This window comes from Doryrhamphus excisus, linkage group LG15 (assembly GCF_037039965.1).
Source record: "Doryrhamphus excisus strain RoL-2023G ecotype Guam linkage group LG15, RoL_Dexc_Guam_v1.1, whole genome shotgun sequence".
Taxonomy (NCBI): domain Eukaryota; kingdom Metazoa; phylum Chordata; class Actinopteri; order Syngnathiformes; family Syngnathidae; genus Doryrhamphus; species Doryrhamphus excisus.
In genome coordinates this window covers 16,405,055-16,424,569 of record NC_136371.1, presented here as the reverse complement: position 1 = coordinate 16,424,569, position 19,515 = coordinate 16,405,055, and the positions used below count along the sequence as shown (strand labels likewise).

The 19,515-nt window shown below is 32.8% G+C and overlaps 2 protein-coding genes across 13 annotated transcripts in view; one reads left to right on the top strand and one right to left on the bottom strand.

Moving 5' to 3' along the window:
* Window positions 1–19,515, top strand: part of atp7b (ATPase copper transporting beta) — a 205,825-nt gene that overhangs the window by 61,688 nt on the left and 124,622 nt on the right. The window lies entirely within an intron of this gene.
* Window positions 1–19,515, bottom strand: part of LOC131104132 (poly(rC)-binding protein 3-like) — a 30,898-nt gene that overhangs the window by 3,947 nt on the left and 7,436 nt on the right. For 3 of the 12 annotated variants that reach the window (XM_058050965.2, XM_058050973.2, XM_058050964.2), the window contains exons 2-11: window positions 14,431–14,590; window positions 14,296–14,319; window positions 14,191–14,223; window positions 13,998–14,114; window positions 12,276–12,407; window positions 12,074–12,202; window positions 9,527–9,670; window positions 6,126–6,167; window positions 1,488–1,566; window positions 1,024–1,082 (exon numbers count right to left, since the gene is read on the bottom strand). In XM_058050965.2, the coding sequence (XP_057906948.1) occupies window positions 1,024–1,082; window positions 1,488–1,566; window positions 6,126–6,167; window positions 9,527–9,670; window positions 12,074–12,202; window positions 12,276–12,407; window positions 13,998–14,114; window positions 14,191–14,223; window positions 14,296–14,319; window positions 14,431–14,505 (834 nt within the window). In that variant the 5' untranslated portion in view covers window positions 14,506–14,590. The remainder of the gene's footprint in view (window positions 1–1,023; window positions 1,083–1,487; window positions 1,567–6,125; window positions 6,168–9,526; window positions 9,671–12,073; window positions 12,203–12,275; window positions 12,408–13,997; window positions 14,115–14,190; window positions 14,224–14,295; window positions 14,320–14,430; window positions 14,591–19,515) is intronic. The other 9 variants (XM_058050975.2, XM_058050966.2, XM_058050974.2 and 6 more) reach the window with 7 other exon arrangements.

Below are 19,515 nucleotides of genomic sequence, written 5' to 3'. Positions count from 1 at the left end.
CATTCGAATGCTACCAATGCTAAGGTTAACATGATAACACCAAACATGATTGTGCTACATGTTGATGTGTCTACCAATTAGCACAGTAGCAGTTTTCATTGGTAGACACATCAACATTTAGCACTATCATGCCTCTTGTTATCATGTTAACCTTAGCATTGGTAGCATTCGAACGTTAACATAGTGCCATTTCTAGTGACTATCATAGCTAGACACATACAGTATATAAACACTTAGCATGCTAACTTTAGCAAAGTAACCTTATGAACCATTTTCCCAGTTAGACATTTATATAAACAATTACCACTATTATGCTAGGTGTTAGCATGCTAACTTTAGCATGTTAGCATTCCTAGCATTTTAACATTAGCAACATTAGCATAGTAACATACTATGCATTAGCATAGTAACATACTATGCTAATGTTACTATGCTAACTTTAGCATGTTAGCATTCCTAGCATTTTAACATTAGCAACATTAGCATAGTAACATACTATGCATTAGTATAGTAACATACTATGCTAATGTTAAAATGCTAGGAATGCCAACATGCTAAAGTTAGCATGCTAACACCTAGCATAATAGTGGTAATTGTTTATATAAATGTCTAACTGTGAAAATGGATCATAATGTTACTTTGCTAAAGTTAGCATGCTAAGTGTTTATATACTGTATGTGTCTAGCTATGATAATCACTAAAAACTTTAACATTCGAATGCTACCAATGCTAAGGTTAACATGATAACACCAAGCATGATAGTGCTAAATGTTGATGTGTCTACCAATGAAAACTGTTACTATGCTAATGTTAAAATGCTAGAAATGCTAACATGCTAAAGTTAACATGCTAACACCTAGCATAATAGTGGTAATTGTTTATATAAATGTCTAACTGGAAAAATGGATCATAAGGTTACTTTACTAAAGTTAGCATGCTAACACCTAGCATAATAGTGGTAATTGCTCATATAAATGTCTAATGTTCCTTTACTTGCCGGCGCTTGGCCGTGGATATACTCACATCATTGGGAATGGTGAGTTCATGAGTACTGGCCTGGTTACTGGCATCCAGACCTGCTGCTGACCACACAAGGAAGAAGAGAAGAAGAAGACATAAAGTAGATTTCGGCAATGCGCTTGTGAACATTTGAGCATCGCGCCACGCCGGGCCTACGTCCGCCCATCAGAACCCCCCGACTCTTTAGACAGGACGTCTTTGAGGTGGTTGCATCATTTTAAGAAAGGATGCTACGGGAAGAAACCTCAACATCAACAAGAGCAGACCACCAGCAGGCCATGTCCAAGGCAGAGCAGACGGAGGAAGACGACGAGAAGAAGAAGAAGAGAGAGCAGTAGAATACGAAGAGAAGACAGCAAGAGGAAGAGAAGAGAAAAGAGAGGAGGAAGAGAACGTGTTCACCTCTGCAGGTACAAACGAGAGAAGGAGCTTCGGTAAAGAGGGTTGTCGTGTAGGTGGGTACGTACCGGGGAAGGCAGGGGTGGTCTGTCCGAGGGGGGTAAAGGGGGTTTGCTGCATAGCCAACTGGTGGAGCTTGCTCAACTGCTGAGGGGGGGAGGAGGAGGACAGTAGAGCTATGAGGTCATTATTAAAAACACACATTTGCCCACTCAAACACGCACGTATGTGTCTAGCTATGATAATCACTAAAAACGCTAACGTTCGAATGCTACCAATGCTAAGGTTAGCATGATAACACCAAGCATGATAGTGCTAAATAGTGGTAATGTTTATATAAATGTCTAACTGTGAAAATGGATCATAATGTTACTTTGTCAAAGTTAGCATGCTAACACCTAGCATAATAGTGGTAATTGTTTATATAAATGTCTAACTGTGAAAATGGATCACAATGTTACTCTGCTAAAGTTAGCATGCGAAGTGTTTATATACTGTATGTGTCTCGCTATGATAATCACTAAAAATGTTAGCGTTCAAATGCTACCAATGCTAAGGTTAACATGAGAGTGCTAAATAGTGGTAATTGTTTATATAAATGTCTAACTGTGAAAATGGATCATAATGTTACTTTGCCAAAGTTAGCATGCTAACACCTAGCATAAAAGTGGTAATTGTTTATATAAATGTCTAACTGTGAAAATGGATCATAATGTTACTCTGCTAAAGTTAGCATGCTAAGTGTTTATATATTGTATGTGTCTAGCTATGATAATCACTAAAAACGTTAACGTTCGAATGCTACCAATGCTAAGGTTAGCATGATAACACCAAGCATGATAGTGCTAAATGTTGATGTGTCGACCAATGGAAACTGCTACTATGCAAATGTTAAAATGCTAGGAATGCTAACATGCTAAAGTTAGCATGCTAACACCTAGCATAATAGTGGTAATTGTTTATATAAATGTCTAACTGTGAAAATGGATCATAATGTTACTTTGCCAAAGTTAGCATGCTAAGTGTTTATATGCCGTATGTGTCTAGCTATGATAATCACTAAAAATGCCACTATGGTAACGTTCAAATGCTACCAATGCTAAAGTTAACATAATGACACCAATCATGATAGTGCTAAATGTTAATGTGTCTATCAATGAAAACTGCTACTATGCTAATGTTGAAATGCTAGGAATGCTAACATGCTAAAGTTAGCATGCTAACACCTAGCATAATTGTGGTAATTGTTCATATAAATGTCTAACTGTGAAAATGGATCATAATGTTACTTTGCCAAAGTTAGCATGCTAAGTGTTTATATGTCGTATATGTCTAGCTATGACATTCACTAAAAATGCTATGGTAACGTTCAAATGCTACCAATGCTAAAGTTAACATAATGACACCAATCATGATAGTGCTAAATGTTGATGTGTCTACCAATGAAAACTGCTACTATGCTAATGTTAAAATGCTAGTAATGCTAACATGCTAAAGTTAGCATGCTAACACCTAGCATAATAGTGGTAATTGTTTATATAAATAATCTAATTTTGAAAATGGATCCTAATGTTACTTTGCCAAAGTTAGCATGCTAAGTGTTTATATACTGTATATGTCTAGCTATGATACTCACTAAAAATGCCACTATGGTAATGTTCAAATGCTACCAATGCTAAAGTTAACATAATGACACCAATCATGATAGTGCTAAATGTTGATGTGTCGACCAATGAAAACTGCTACTATGCTAATGTTAAAATGCTAGGAATGCTAACATGCTAAAGTTAGCATGCTAACACATAGCATAATTGTGGTCATTGTTTATAGAAATGTCTAACCGTGTAAATGGATCATAATGTTACTTTGTTAAAGTTAGCATGCTAACATAGCATAATAGTGCTAAGTGTTTATATACTGTATGATAATCACTAAACATCACTAAACATAGTGAAACACATACACACACACACACACACACACACACACAGGTTGGCTCGAAAGGCTACAAGAGTCAAGAAAGGAAGTGAGGAAACACAAACAGGTGAAGGGCGAAGATGCTCATGAGGAACTTGGCCTGGGTTTCCCTTTTTGACGTCACCTCCGCCACGCATGGAAGTACGACGCTACGGGTCTGGATGTTTTGGTTTTGTTTTGTATGTTGGTCGGAAACGGGAATGGGGGAGTGGCAAACGTGATTCCCGACAGCCAGAGAAAAAAAACAAACCCTAAAATGATGTGATCGGTATATCAGGGGCAGGTACTGTCGCGCCCTGCAGAGATCCGTGTGTGCAGGGTAGTCCATCCATCCATTTTCTTCCGCTTATCCTGGTCCGGGTTGCGGGGGCAGCAGTCCACACATCTCGGTCTCGGTCCATCTCAACAGTTCCAGTTCCACAACGAGGACATTAAGGGCTTCCGGGGCCAATTGTGAAACATGATCCTGCCTGGGACACCTCACCAGGGTGGCTGATCCGCCGAACCCTTCGCCCAAAGTCAGCTGGGATAGGCTCCAGCATACCCCCGCGACCCTAGTGGGGATAAGCGGCATAGAAAATGGATGGATGGAAAATCACTAGAGAGAGTAGGGTGAGTTTTTGAGGGTCAACGCTGGGCAACATTCGCCCAAATGTGCAAGGCAACCTGAAAAATAGCACAATTCATTGATTGGACGACATGAGCAGCCTTTCTCAGGCGGGTGGAAGACATGGCAGCATAACATTCTAAAGATCAAATTTAGCAAGAAAAATACAAAAAAAAGCAAAAATGTAAAAATCTGCAGTAATTTTACAAGAATAAAATAGTTTAAATTTTCAGGAAAAAAATCATTAAAAAAAAATTATGACAAACAAAGCAATTAAAAAATTTGGGGGAAATGACTTTGCTGAAAAAGTTATAATGTGTTGAGTACAAAGGCAAAATATTATCGGAATAAAATCATTATTACAAGCAGATAATTTACAAGAAAAAATGAGAAATAGTTATTAATTTAAAAAAAAACAACAGCAGAATTGTGAACAAAACAGGTGTAATTTTAGGAGAATAAAGTCAAAATGTGAAAAAAAAATGTCGTATTGTCGTAATGAGAAAAAAGTTAAAATTTTAACAGAATCAAATTGGTATATTATGAGGATAAATAATGTAATTTTATTAGCCTAGACTTGATAATTATGAGAAACAAAAACATTTTCATGAAAAAAGTTGTAATTCTGAAAAAGTATTAATATTATGAGAAAGTGGGAATAAAGTCATAATTATGAGAAGAAAATTTACAAGAAAAATAATTGGAAATTTTGAAAAATTAAGTCAAAATTTCAATTAAAAAAAGTCATATTGCAACGAAAAAATCAAGTACTAAAAGTATGTAATTTTTCCTCATTATACCTCATTATAAAAATTACAAGTCAAAATTAAGTCAAAATTTCAATTAAAAAAAATCATATTGTAATGATAATAATGTATTATAATAATGTATCATTATTATTTTAATTATATAATTTTCATAATGAGGTATAAGGAGGAAAAATTATATCCTTTTAGTACTTCATTTTCTCGTTACAATATGATTTTTTTCAATTGAAATTTTGACTTAATTTTTCAAATTTTCCAATTATTCTAATTGTAATTTTTTAAAAAAAAATTTTCTTCATAGTATAATGAGGAAAAATTACATCTTTTTAGTAGCATACAGTAGAGTGGGAATATTAAAGAAAAACCTTTTAATCATATATTACAATATTATAATAATAATAATTAAGTCAAAATTTCAATAAAAAAGTCATTGTAACGAGAAAATCAAGTACTAAAAGTATGTAATTTTTCCTCATTATACCTCATTATAAAAATTACAAGTCAAAATTAAGTCAAAATTTCAATAAAAAATAATATTGTAATGATAATAATGTATTATTATTTTAATGATATAATTTTCATAATGAGGTATAATGAGGAAAAATTATATCCTTTTAGTACTTGATTTTCTTGTTACAATATTATTTTTTAAACTGAAATTTTGACTTAATTTTTCAAATATTTTAATTATTATTCTTGTAAATGTTGTACTTTTTCCTCATACTATAATGAGGAAAAATTCCATCTTTTTAGTAACATACAGTAGAGTGGGAATATTAAAGAAAAACCTTTTAATCATATATTACAATATTATAATAATAATTATGACAAAAAAAAATAAAATAATGTTTAATACGGTTTAAGAGATAGTTAATAGATGGGAATAAAGACAAACTATTCCATGCCGATTATTTAAAAATGAAATGTGGCCTCACTGGAAAAATGTTTGGACACCCCCAACCGAGTCGAACCCAATCATTACGACCCAAACATAAACATTTAGTGATTAGTGCTAAAAAAAACAATACCAAAATAATTGTAGATTAATTGACTAATGGATTAATCAGCGATTAATTTTTGCAGCTGGATTTTAGTGTGTACTCGGCATTGTTAAAACAGCATCTACATATAAGATGACGATATTAAGAACTAGTGTTGGGGGCTGCAGGCCAAGACCCCTGAGGTCTAACAGAAGAAGAACAGACAGCAGGAAGGTCTTTAAAGTCAGAAGATACAGGATATACATGTCAGAAAGAAGCCCTATTAATAAGCGTTTAATATTAATAAAAGAGGAAGGGGAAGGGGGGGTCGATTGGAGTCATATTTGGAATGCGTGCAGTGTGGAGCGGACTCACATCTGGATGCGGGATGGCATACTGTCCTTGGATGGTGTACGCCTGCAAACATAAACAGCTCATTTTTATGTCGTTAAGGCACCGCATCAAAAACATAAAACAATAGATGGTGGTTATTATTTATAATAAATCATGCTACGCTGTAAAAATGTCATTTTGGACTATTCATCAATCAGATCCAGTTGAACTAAATCCATACGGGACCACTGTGACGGGGGAAGGGGTGGAAGGAGGAACGGAGTGATGTGACTTGGACTCATGGATGTGAGGGGGTGGGGGGGCAGCCGACTCCAGAACTGAGCTAAATTTCATGTCAACATTTGAGATAGCAAAAATTTTTTTTTTTTTTTTTTAAATATTAACCTGAAGTGATCATGAGCCAGCAAAGCCTTCACTGCTGGCCTAAACTATCAGAAGCACTGACCTGCACTTGTTTCTTGTCCCATGAGATTGTAACATTGTCTTTATTATCCTAATTTTGTAGCACGTCTCTAAAAAAAAGTGACCCTGATTTGTCACACTTCCATTTTTCATATCATAAAAACTGTAAATATTAATCAAAATTATTTTTTTTTTACTAAAGGGGGAAAAAAATCCAAACCTACATGACCCTGTGTGAAAAACACAACATATTATTGAGCTCTATCAGTCAGGAAAAAGGTTATAAAGCCATTTTTATAGCTTTGGGACTCCAGCACAACACAGTGAGAGCCACTATCCACAAGAACTAAACATGAAACAGTACAGAACCTTCCCGGGGTTAACCGGCCAACTGAAAATGACTCCAACAGTGCATCAACGACTCATCCAAGAGGTCACAAAAGACCCCACAACAACATCCAACATCAGAGTATTTTGTTTCCCCCGAAATACTCTGTGGTCTGAAGAGATAAAGGTTGAACTTTTTTTGGAAGGTTTGGGTTCCTTTACAGTAACGCAGAAAACGACAGTCAAATATGGTGGTGGTAGTGTGATGGTCTGGGGCTGTTTTGCTGTTTCAGGACCTGGAACCGTGGAACCATAAATGGAACCATGAATTCTGAAGGCCATCTGTTGGAGACCTCAAACTGAAACCAACAGCAGGGCAATGTTCTTAGGCTTAAGGGGCAATCACTTTTTTCACACTGAGCCATGATTTTTTCTCACTTATTAATAACAAGGAGCATTTAATAACAATTTTGTTTTCGGTTGAATTAGCATTTTTAGCATTTTTAGCATTTTTAGCATTTTTAGCGTTTTTAGCATTTTTAGCATTTTTTAGCATTTTTAGCATTTTTAGCATTTTTAGCATTTTTAGCATTTTTAGCATTTTTAGCATTTAAATTTGTTTGACAAGCACGACAAAAAATTTACACGACAAACATGCTAGAAAAAAATTAATCAAGAAGGGCACAACACTCTTGTGATGTCAGATTTGTTCGTCCAATTAGATTTCAGCTTCTCTGTGTTGCCATGTGTTGCCATCACTTTTTTCACACTGAGCCATAATTTTTTCTCACTTATTAATAACAAGGAGCATTTAATAACAATTTTGTTTTCGGTTTCCATTAGCATTTTTAGCATTTTTAGCAATTTTAGCATTTTTAGCATTTTTAGCATTTTTAGCATTTTTTAGCATTTTTAGCATTTTTAGCATTTTTAGCATTTTTAGCATTTTTAGCATTTTTAGCATTTTTAGCATTTTTAGCATTTTTAGCATTTTTAGCATTTAAGTTTGTTTGACAAGCTTAAAAATTTACACGACAAACATGCTAGAAAAAAATAATCAAGAAGGGCACAACACTCTTGTGATGTCAGATTTGTTCGTCCAATTAGATTTCAGCTTCTCTGTGTTGCCACGTGAGTGTAATCTGCCCACGGCAATCTGCCTTCAGAATTAGCAGTGCTGGCCCAGTCACATAGAATATCATATATTAAAATTCTTAGTTTTAGTTTAATAAAAAAAAATTTGATTAATTTTATTCTTTGAAAAACATTTTATTAGATTTAATGTAATTGGTTATTATTAATTAAAATTATTCAAAAAATATTTTATTATTTTATGTTATGTTATGTAATGACATTGTTTTTTTTTTGCAGAAAATCGATATGCTGATATTATCCAACACTCAAATTTCGATATCATGACAACTTGACAAACAGTATTTCCTGCGTTGGATTGGTTTTCATGATCGGGAAAAAAATCCGGTACCGATATCAACCGATATTGTATTTTTATGCTGAATTATCATTACAAATAATTATTAGCATCCCTAATTATAAATCATGTCAAGTCCTATACATGTATATACATAATCATATACATATTCAGGTATGTCCGATATTAGCATGAAAATGATTGCTTGGAAGCTCGGTATATCTGCAGTCAGGAATGATTAATTCATAAATTAATATGAATAAATATTTAATTTTCATTACATTATGATATATAACAGAAAGGTTTTCATCAGGATTGTAAGAGTGAATACGGCGTTTATGAATATAAATGTATCATTGCCTCGTGATATTATTACATTAATTGCTTATGCGGTTGATTTATGAAATATGAGTATGAATTAACAGTAATAATAAATTATTATAATTTTTTCCATATGATTGGAAATAGGCTGTTTTCAATTAGTGAAAAGATTATAGACATAAATATTGTATTTAAAATATGTATTTATTTATATTTATTTCTATAACTGTATTTATGTATTTACTTTTATTTCTATAACCTGTATTTATTTATATTTATTTCTATAACTGTATTTATGTATTTACCTTTATGTCTATAACCTGTATTTATTTATATTTATTTCTATAACTGTATTTATGTATTTTTACCTTTATGTCTATAACCTGTATTTATTTATATTTATTTCTATAACTCTATTTATGTATTTTTACCTTTATGTCTATAACCTGTATTTATTTATATTTATTTCTATAACTGTATTCATGTATTTACCTTTATGTCTATAACTGTACTGCGTACTGCAGTATTGTGCACAAACAGTGGTTATTTGCGATATACAGCATTAGTTTCATGTAAGTACTCGGTATTGAAGTACTGGACAATATGATCACTGGATCACGGGGATAAATAGAAACGAATTAATATTGCTTCTTTTTTTGTCTCGCATCAATAATTCGGTGACCCGGCCGGTCCCCCCCGCCAGCCTTGATGGATTTGCCCAGCCCCAAAATAATAGACCGCGGCCGCAGCCAAATCCTCCACTAATGACCCCAGTGAGGCCATTTATCCCAGTTCCAGGCTGATGGATGGCAGTGAGGGTGGTTTCATGCTCGTCAAAAGGGATGGGTGGGGGAGGGGGACGGGGGGGTGAGGGGCGGGGGTGAGCGAAGGCGTGTAGTGCTGCGGAGCGGGTCGGGTGAATAAAACCTGGTGCGACACTAACAGGCAGTGGCTGGTGCTGCAGTAAGAGGCTGAGGTTGGCTGTGGACGCCCCCAGTGGGTCCGCTCTTACCTGGCCACCTGAAAAAATGACAGGGGTGGAGGCAGGCTTGGGGCGGTAGGGGATTGTGGCACCTTTCGGTGGGGACTGAGGAGAGTGGGAGAAGGAGTGAGATGTGGAGAGAGTGTTAGAAAAAAAGGAAGAACAAGAGCACGTAAAGTGAGACTGAAAAGGGGGCGGTGCCTGAAAGGGGGGGGAAACCCGTGACATCGAAAGTGCTCTTCGCTTGTGGTCCGCTTTTTTGGGCGCCACCTGGAACGTCTCTTTCAACTGGATAATGATGACGCCACGCGCTAAAAGAAAAACCCAAACCTGAGCGCTCTCGAGACTTACGGCCACGTCTCAACAGTCCCGGCGTCCCAGGCGGGTGCTATCAGGGGCGGCCCGGCGGACAACTGGCGGTGCAGACGGCTCAAATTAACCGAGACCTGGAATATCTTTAAAGGAAAACTGCACCTTTTTTTGGGGGAAATATTCCCCATCATCCACAATCCTCATGCTATAAAACTGCTAGCATAAATCAGCTATTATGAAAGTCATGGAATTCACCTTGAAAACTAATAAACATGCTGTGACCATGTAGTAGCAGGTACAGTACATTCGCAACAACATGTAGTACTTGTAGTACTCGAATTTTTTTATTGGCCTGCAGCGCATTCTAAAAATAGAATTGAATCATTGTAAATGAAAAAGGTGTTTATTCTGGTTGTAATTATTTTATTTTATTTTATTTTATTTTATTTTATTTTATTTTATTTTATTTTATTTTATTTTATTTTATTTTATTTTATTTTATTTTTATTTTTATGTATTTATGTATTTACTATTAATAACATGCTCAAACACTTATATGCAATAACAACAATGGTTTCTGGTTGTAACCATTATATTATATTATATTATATTACATTATAATATATTAGATTAGATTAGATTTATTTTTGTATTTATTTATTTATGTATTTATTTATTTTTTTAATGTGTTTTATTGTTTTTTATTTTATATATTATATTTATTTTTATGTACTTATGTATTTACTATTAATAACATGCTCAAACACTTATATGCAATAACAGCAGCCAGGGGAGTCCAAAGTGTGGCCCGGGGGCCGTTTAAGGTGAGGAATTTTTTTATTGGCCTGCAGCGCATTCTAAAAATATAATTGAATAATTGCATATGAAAAAGGTGTTTATTTTGGTTGTAACTATTATATTATATTATATTATATTATATTATATTATATTATATTATATTATATTATATTATATTATATTATATTATATTATATTATATTATATTATATTATATTATATTATATTATATTATATTATATTATATTATAATCTTTTTATTTATTTATTTAATATGTTTTATTATTTTTTATTTTATATATTATATTTATTTTTTATGTATTTACTATTAATAATATGCTCAAACACTTATATGCAATAACAGCAGCCAGGGGTGTCCAAAGTGTGGCCCGCGGGCCAATTGTGGTGAAGGATTTTTTTTTTTTGGCGTGCAGCGCATTCTAAAAATATCATTGAACAAGAATCACATTTGAAAAATGGAAAAAGGAGCACCAATTCTACAGGAATAAAGTCAAAATATTAAGACAAAAGGTTGTAATGTAACGTAAAAAAAAAACCAAAAAAATTACCGAAAAATAAAATTGTAATGTTATGAGGAAAAGTAACATGCATAAAGTTGAAATACGAGTTTTGGAAGTTTTGGAACAAAAACAAACAAACAAAGAAACAGACAAAGTTGTCATTTTTGGAAAATTAGGTTGTGGAAAGAAATATGTGAATAAAGTCAAAATATTCAATAAATTTGAAAAATATTTAAAATAACAATTTACATTTTTTTTAAAATCAGAAATGTGGAAAAAGCAGCTGAAATTTTACAAGAATAAAGCACAAAATAATAATAATAATAATAATAATAATAATAATAATAATAATAATAATAATAATAATAATAATAATAATAATAATAATAATAATAATAATAATAATAATAATAATAATAATAATTTATTTATATTTTGGGGAAAACATGCAAACTCCACACAGAATTGAAATGGGTGGAATTGAACTCGGGTCTCCTAGCTGTGAGGCCTGCGGGCGAACCACTTGTCCACCATGCAGCCCTACTCAGAACTTAGAAATTCTTAATCTACATATAAATTATATTTTTTCAATATAAATGTTAAATCTGAAGACAGAGTCGAGAGTCGAGAATTGAACTGGCTGTGAGGCCTGCGCGCTAACCACTCAACCACCGTGCAGCCTGGTCAAAGCATGTATATAAAAAAATAGTTTTTGAAGAAGAGTCTAACATAAGGATCATGGATGACGGTGCAGTTTTCCCTTAACATTGAGTATCTGCCATGCGCATTCATCAGCAATCAATACCATCAAAACCCCCCTTTGAATGTGACACCTGTCAATCAAATCCAACACAACATGAAATAGAATTGACCCTACCTCCAGCATCACCACACATATCTGTTTGACACACTGGATGATGGCTTCAGGCGCCCCGGAGATGGTCACGGCCCTCTCGGTGGAATTGGGTAACATGTCGCCCGCCACCTGGACTTGAGCGCCTGTAGACTGGGAGTAGGAAGGTGTTTGTGTTTGTGATTATGGGTTCCTGTTTGGGTTGAAGGGACACGACTTCCGCTACCTCTCTCATCTCTTTGATTTTGGATCCCCCCTTGCCAATAAGCGAGCCGCACTGGCTGGCCGGGACCACCAGCCTCAGGGTGACGGGGGGTTTGCTGGTGGCGGGACTGTTGCTCATGGAGTTGATGATGTCCTGGAATGATGAAGTTTTGGTTGATGTTTCATGTTGTTTCCGAGTGGGTGGCATCACATGACCGAACGCGGTTCCTGACCTCATGTCAGTTTCAGGGGCGGTATCGCTTGATATCGCTTGGTATCGCATGGTATAATAATATCTATTTTATTTTTTTTATTTATATTTTTTTGTTGAATAAAATGAAAAAGGTGTTTATTCTGGTTGTAACCATTAATTTTAATTTTAATTTTAATTTTAATTTTAATTTTAATTTTAATTTTAATTTTAATTTTAATTTTAATTTTAATTTTAATTTTAATTTTAATTTTAATTTTAATTTAAAAAACGTATTCATGGATTTATTTTTTTTGTTGAATATCGCTTGATATCGCTTGATATCGCTTGATATCGCGTGATATCGTGTGATATCGTGTGATATCGCGTGATATCGCTACCGTTAATCAAATCAAATCAACTTTATTTGTAGAGCACTTTTCCTTATTTATTTATTTAATTAATTTTAATTTTAATTTTAATTTTAATTTTAATTTTAATTTTAATTTTAATTTTAATTTTAATTTTAATTTTAATTTTAATTTTAATTTTAATTTAAAAAACGTATTCATGGATTTATTTTTTTTGTTGAATATCGCTTGATATCGCTTGATATCGCTTGATATCGCTTGATATCGCTTGATATCGCTTGATATCGCTTGATATCGCGTGATATCGTGTGATATCGCGTGATATCGCTACCGTTAATCAAATCAAATCAACTTTATTTGTAGAGCACTTTTCCTTATTTATTTATTTAATTAATTTTAATTTTAATTTTAATTTTAATTTTAATTTTAATTTTAATTTTAATTTTAATTTTAATTTTAATTTTAATTTTAATTTTAATTTTAATTTTAATTTTAATTTTAATTTTAATTTTAATTTACTCCGAAAAAGCGGTAAAAATGAATGAATGAATTAATGGTTGGGGTTTGCTGACGACAGTTTGGCAACCACAAGGGATCCTCAGGGGTTCAAAAAATAATAACACTGAAATAATGACCGAATGTCAGTGAATGCACCATGAGTTCCTTTTAGTACTATTCAACTGATTTAAATAATTTAAATTTAAAAACTAATTTTAATTTTAATTTTAATTTATTAATTTTAATATATTAATGTTAATATATTAGTTTTATTTTCTATTTTCTATTTTCTATTTTCTATTTTCTATTTTCTATTTTCTATTTTCTATTTTCTATTTTCTATTTTCTATTTAATATTTTCTATTTAATATTTAATAATTAATATTTAATAAATTGAATGATATTTAATAAATTGAATAATATTTAATCAATATTATCCGACAGACGGGTGGACCCCCACATTAAAAGGGAGGCACCCCCAGCCGGCCGGGTCGAAGGGACCCAAGGATGGCACCCCCTCAGCAGACCCGACACAGCCCCCAGTGTGGAGGACCCCCCCCCCAATTTTGACATAAGCACAAATCTGCTTTTGCAAAAAAGCAATAATAATTAATAATTGGTCGACTTAAACAGGCAGTGGACATAAACGTTGACGTTTGGTCATGTGACCCTGAAAGTATTTTACCTCCTCAAACTTGTAGGCGATCATGGCGAAGGCCTTGAAGATGGCGTCCGTCGGCCCCGTGATGGTGACTATCCGCTCGGGGCAGTTGCCCTCTGAGATGTTGATGCGGGCGCCACTCTGCACAAGACGACAGTTTGGTTTGGTACGTGCGAGAAATTACAAGACGGTGTTGACGTAAGACGCTCTTACTTACGTCTTCACGCATTTTCTTTACCGTCTCCCCTTTCTGAAAGCGAGAATGAATTCATAAATGTATCGTTTATTAATATTTGCGTGTGTTGCGTGTTTGAACGAATACCTTTCCTATGATGCTGCCGACCTCCTGCACACACACACACACACACACACACACACACACAACAATAGCAAAAAGACGTTAACTTGTGGGTGGGGTTCAGACACCATGTGATGCAACCGGTTCTCCGAGTCGCACCTTGCCGTGCATCAGCAGCCTGATGGTCAGGGTCACATTCAGTCCACCTTCTGATTGGACCTTGATGGGCTCCATGTCGGATGTGACAGGAAGGGGCGTGGTCACGTCAAGAGAGGAGTCGGAGGGCCGGTGGGAATACGATGGTGCAGAGGGAGGTCACCTGCGAGACGAATGGCATCAGACACGAAGACTTATGATGGCGTGCAATGTCCCGGAGGCCGGTGAGGTAGAGTTGACGTCCCCCTCCGATTTTTGGATTAATATTAGCACGAAATGTGGCTGTTATTTTATGATAAATATTTAAATGTATTATTTGTATTAAAAAAAAAATTGTTGGTTTATCCTGGTTATGATTATATGTATCTATTTTTTATTTATTAATATTTTTTGTTGAATAAAATGAAAAAGGTGTTTATTCTGGATGTAACATTATATATTTAATATTTAACATTTAATATTTAATATTTAATATTTAATATTTAATATTTAATATTTAATATTTAATATTTAATATTTAATATTTAATATTTAATATTTAATATTTAATATTTAATATTTAATATTTAATATTTCATTTCGAATATTTAATATTTCATTTTTAATAAATTTAATATTTAATATTTAATATTTCATTTCGAATATTTAATATTTCATTTTTTATAAATTTAATATTTAATAAATTAAATATTATTTGACATTTGATATTTAATAAATTAAACAATATTAAATATTTAACATTTAACATTTAACATTTAACATTTAATATTTAATATTTAATATTTAATATTTAATATTTAATATTTAATATTTGATTTTTGATATTTGATATTTGATATTTGATATTTGATATTTAATATTTAATATTTAATATTTAATATTTAATATTTAATATTTAATATTTAATATTTAATATTTAATATTTAATTTCGAATATTTAAGATTTAAGATTTCATTTCGAATATTTAATATTTCATTTTTAATAAATTTAATATTTAATATTTAATATTTCATTTCGAATATTTAATATTTCATTTTTTATAAATGTAATATTTAATATTTAATAAATTAAATAATATTTGACATTTGATATTTAATAAATTAAACAATATTAAATATTTAACATTTAACATTTAATATTTAATATTTAATATTTAACATTTAACATTTAACATTTAACATTTAACATTTAATATTTAATATTTAATATTTAATATTTAATATTTAATATTTAATATTTAATATTTAATATTTAATATTTAATATTTAATATTTGATAATTATTATTTCATTTTGAATATTTAATATTTACTATTTACTATTTACTATTTACTATTTTATATTTTATATTTTATATTTTATATTTTATATTTTATATTTTATATTTTATATTTTATATTAAAACGTATTTATGGATGTATTTACTATTAATAATATGCTCAAACACTTACATGTAATAATAATAAAATGTAATAATTGTATTATTTTGTTGATAATATTACATTGCCTTAAACTGTTAAGTTCATTTTTTTTTTAAACTCTGCTTATATTCATGAACAGCAAATTTTAGATATTTCAGCTAAGTATAGCTTAAGTATTAATATCGGCAATATTGGTATCAGGTATTTCCTGTGTATCGGCTCGATACCACCCCTGTTATGCAATACAATACAAGACGCACAATTCTAATTAAAGCAGCCATCTGATGTAATGCCTTGTAATGCCGCTTGTGAACACAAGAGGTCGCTCCGGACCGTTCATGTCAAACAGCCAAATCAGCATGGCCTTGCGTTTCCATCCGCAGTCATATTTATCATGTTTTTCAGACCTACAACATTAAAAAACATCCTAAAAATACGATTTTCTTTTCTTATTGTTTACATACACGGAACTACTAATTGGATAAATCCTTTCACTTCAATACAGATGACATGATGGTGCTTTTTCATCATGTATGCATCATAAAACCTCCCCGGAGCGGCCGACCTTGACGACGTCTTTATGTGCCAATCAGATGCAGGAAAAAAAAACACACACATTCTCTGTTTTCATCTCACCTGTCATGTCCGCATTTTTGCAGCTGCATCTGTTTCCCTGCCAGCTGCTAATTAGCAACCGCGCAATTATAGCAGAGCTTTTGAACGTTCCCTCATTAGAAGAACAGCGGAGACAGCTGTGGGAACCGAGAGGCTCACTTGTGGACCGACCCGGCACCGCGCTATAGTATAAAAGCTATGCTGCATGCATGCATGCATGCATGCACGACCCCTGCGGAGGCCGAGAGAGCCGAGTGATGCGTTCAGGGGATTCTGTCGACAGATGTCTCTCCAATCTCCCAGAGGAGAGCAGATTACATAAAAAACCTTAATCTGGGTTTAAGACTCCATCCAGCGGTGCAGCTCAACATATCGGTGCTGCAAAACAACTCAGTGTTTGACGTTGCACCCCGAGTCCGAGTCCAGGACCACAAAAATCAGGAATCAAAGCGTCTTGTGAAGCGGGATTAAAACGTTGAGAGCTTAGATTGAGGTCAAGAACAAAGGAGGTGAGTTTGAACAAGGTCGGAGTTAAGAGTGGAGCTGTTTTCGGTATACGCATCATGGAATTGGGTCAAGGCCTCGTGAATCATTTGGCCCATCGGGCTAAAACCTTGCAGCCAATGGTGTTTTTTTTTTTTTTGGTAATTTTTTAGGTCAGATTTTATTGCATTTTTGTGGAAAACACACAATTATTAATAGAGATGTTATTCATTCCTACATTCCAAAAATGATTTTTTCCCCACAGGAAATCATTCATTCATTCATTCATTTTCTACCACTTCTCCTCACAAAGGTCACGGGGGTGCTGGAGCCTATCCCAGCAGTTTTTTTGTTTTTTTTGGTAATTTTTTAGGTCAGATTTTATTGCATTTTTGTGGAAAACACACAATTCTTAATAGAGATGTTATTCATTCCTTCCAAAAGGACTTTTTCCCCCACAGGAAATCATTCATTCATTCATTTTCTACCGCTTATACTCATGGGGTCATGAGGGTGCTGGAGCCTATCCCAGCTGTTTTTTGGGTTATTTTTTGGTAATTTTTTAGATCAGATTTTATTGCATTTTTGTGGAAAACACACAATTTTTAATAGAGATGTTATTCATTCCTTCCAAAAGGACTTTTTCCCCCACAGGAAATCATTCATTCATTCATTTTCTACCGCTTATACTAACGAGGGTGCTGGAGCCTATTCCAGCTGTTTTTTTTTTTGTTTTTTTGGTAATTTTTTAGGTCAGATTTTATTGCATTTTTGTGGAAAACAAACAATTCTTAATAGAGATGTTATTCATTCCTTCCAAAAGGACTTTTTCCCCCACAGGAAATCATTCTTTCATTCATTTTCTACCGCTTATACTCATGGGGTCATGAGGGTGCTGGAGCCTATCCAAGCTGTTTTTTGGGTTATTTTTTTGTAATTTTTTAGGTCAGATTTTATTGTATTTTTGTGGAAAACACACAATTCTTAATAGAGATGTTATTCATTCCTTCCAAAAGGACTTTTTCCCCCACAGGAAATCATTCATTCATTCATTTTCTACCGCTTATACTCACGAGGGTCAAGGGGCGGGGTACACCCTGGACTGGTTGCCAGCCCACAGGAAATCAATGAAATGCAATTCATTTGTTCCAGAAACCCCCAAATATCAGATTTTTGAAAGAAAATATTTAACATCATGGAATTAGGTCAATGTTTGTCTATATGTGCCCTGTGATTGGCTGGCCACCAGTCCAGGGTGTACCCCGCCTCTTGCCCGAAGACGGCTGGGATAGGCTCCAGCACCCCCCTGGAGTGATGATTCCTTAACCACAGTGTCTGGGTTCTATATCATGTTTATTGCTTCTTGCTCCTATGATGAAAATTCCATAGTTCCCATAGGTCCATATTCTGGATCATAGTCTCCCAAATGATTCCATTATCTGAATAATAATAGTCTTATGACCATTTTTGTGGAGTTATATGCACAAATGCCAAAAATAGTCCCATGTCAAAATGTAAAAAAAAAAACATTCCGAATCCACACGGTGTTCCGGATCACCCCCAAAATAGAATCACGTCTTCCATATTCCATTTCTGACAATTCCTGAAAATGTCATCCAAATCCATTCAAAATTTTCCAAGTTATTTTGAACTCAAACAGATAAACGGCAGCAAAAACATCCATACTGAGGAACATATATGATATACTTATACATATATGAGGAATGAAATGGATTAATATTTAACACAAATTAGTCCTAAGATTTATAGTAGTATAGTAATATTTATAGATAGATAGTAAAAAATGAAAAGGCCTCTTTAATATTTTGTAAAGCAACACATGCAGATATGCTAAGAAGTTATACATATTTCAAGAAATAAACTGCGTGTCAGTTTTGCCATTTAGGTGAAAAAATTATTATCAGTCTCAACTTCAGGCTTTTTTCTCCTCAATTTTTTGCATTTTTTTTCATTGTGAATAAACTTTGTACATTTTTTTTTTGTAATATTATGACTTTAGTCACATAATGTTTTGGTAATGGTAATGGTTTAATTTCATTTGAACATGCATCAGATTACAATTGAGTACATCCCATAATCAGTTCCCAGTTCCATATGTCCAAAAGGAGTAGGAAGAAGCAAAGCTTATTAAATCCTACCCCTCCATCTGGTACTTTTACAATCAGTAACTGTTACATTTGTTCACGTCCTGCTTTCCTAATATAATTTAAGTTTTTTTTATTTTTATTTTTATTTTTATTTTTATTTTTATTTTTATTTTTATTTTTATTTTTATTTTTATTTTTATTTTTATTTTTATTTTTATTTTTATTTTTATTTTTATTTTTATTTTTATTTTTATTTGTTACAATCAGTAACTGTTACATTTGTTCACTTCCTGCTTTCCTATTTTATTTTATTTTATTTTATTTTATTTTATTTTATTTTATTTTATTTTATTTTATTTTATTTTATTTTATTTTATTTTATTTTATTTTATTTTATTTTATTTTATTTTTGTTCACTTCCTGCTTTCCTATTTTATTTTATTTTATTTTATTTTATTTTA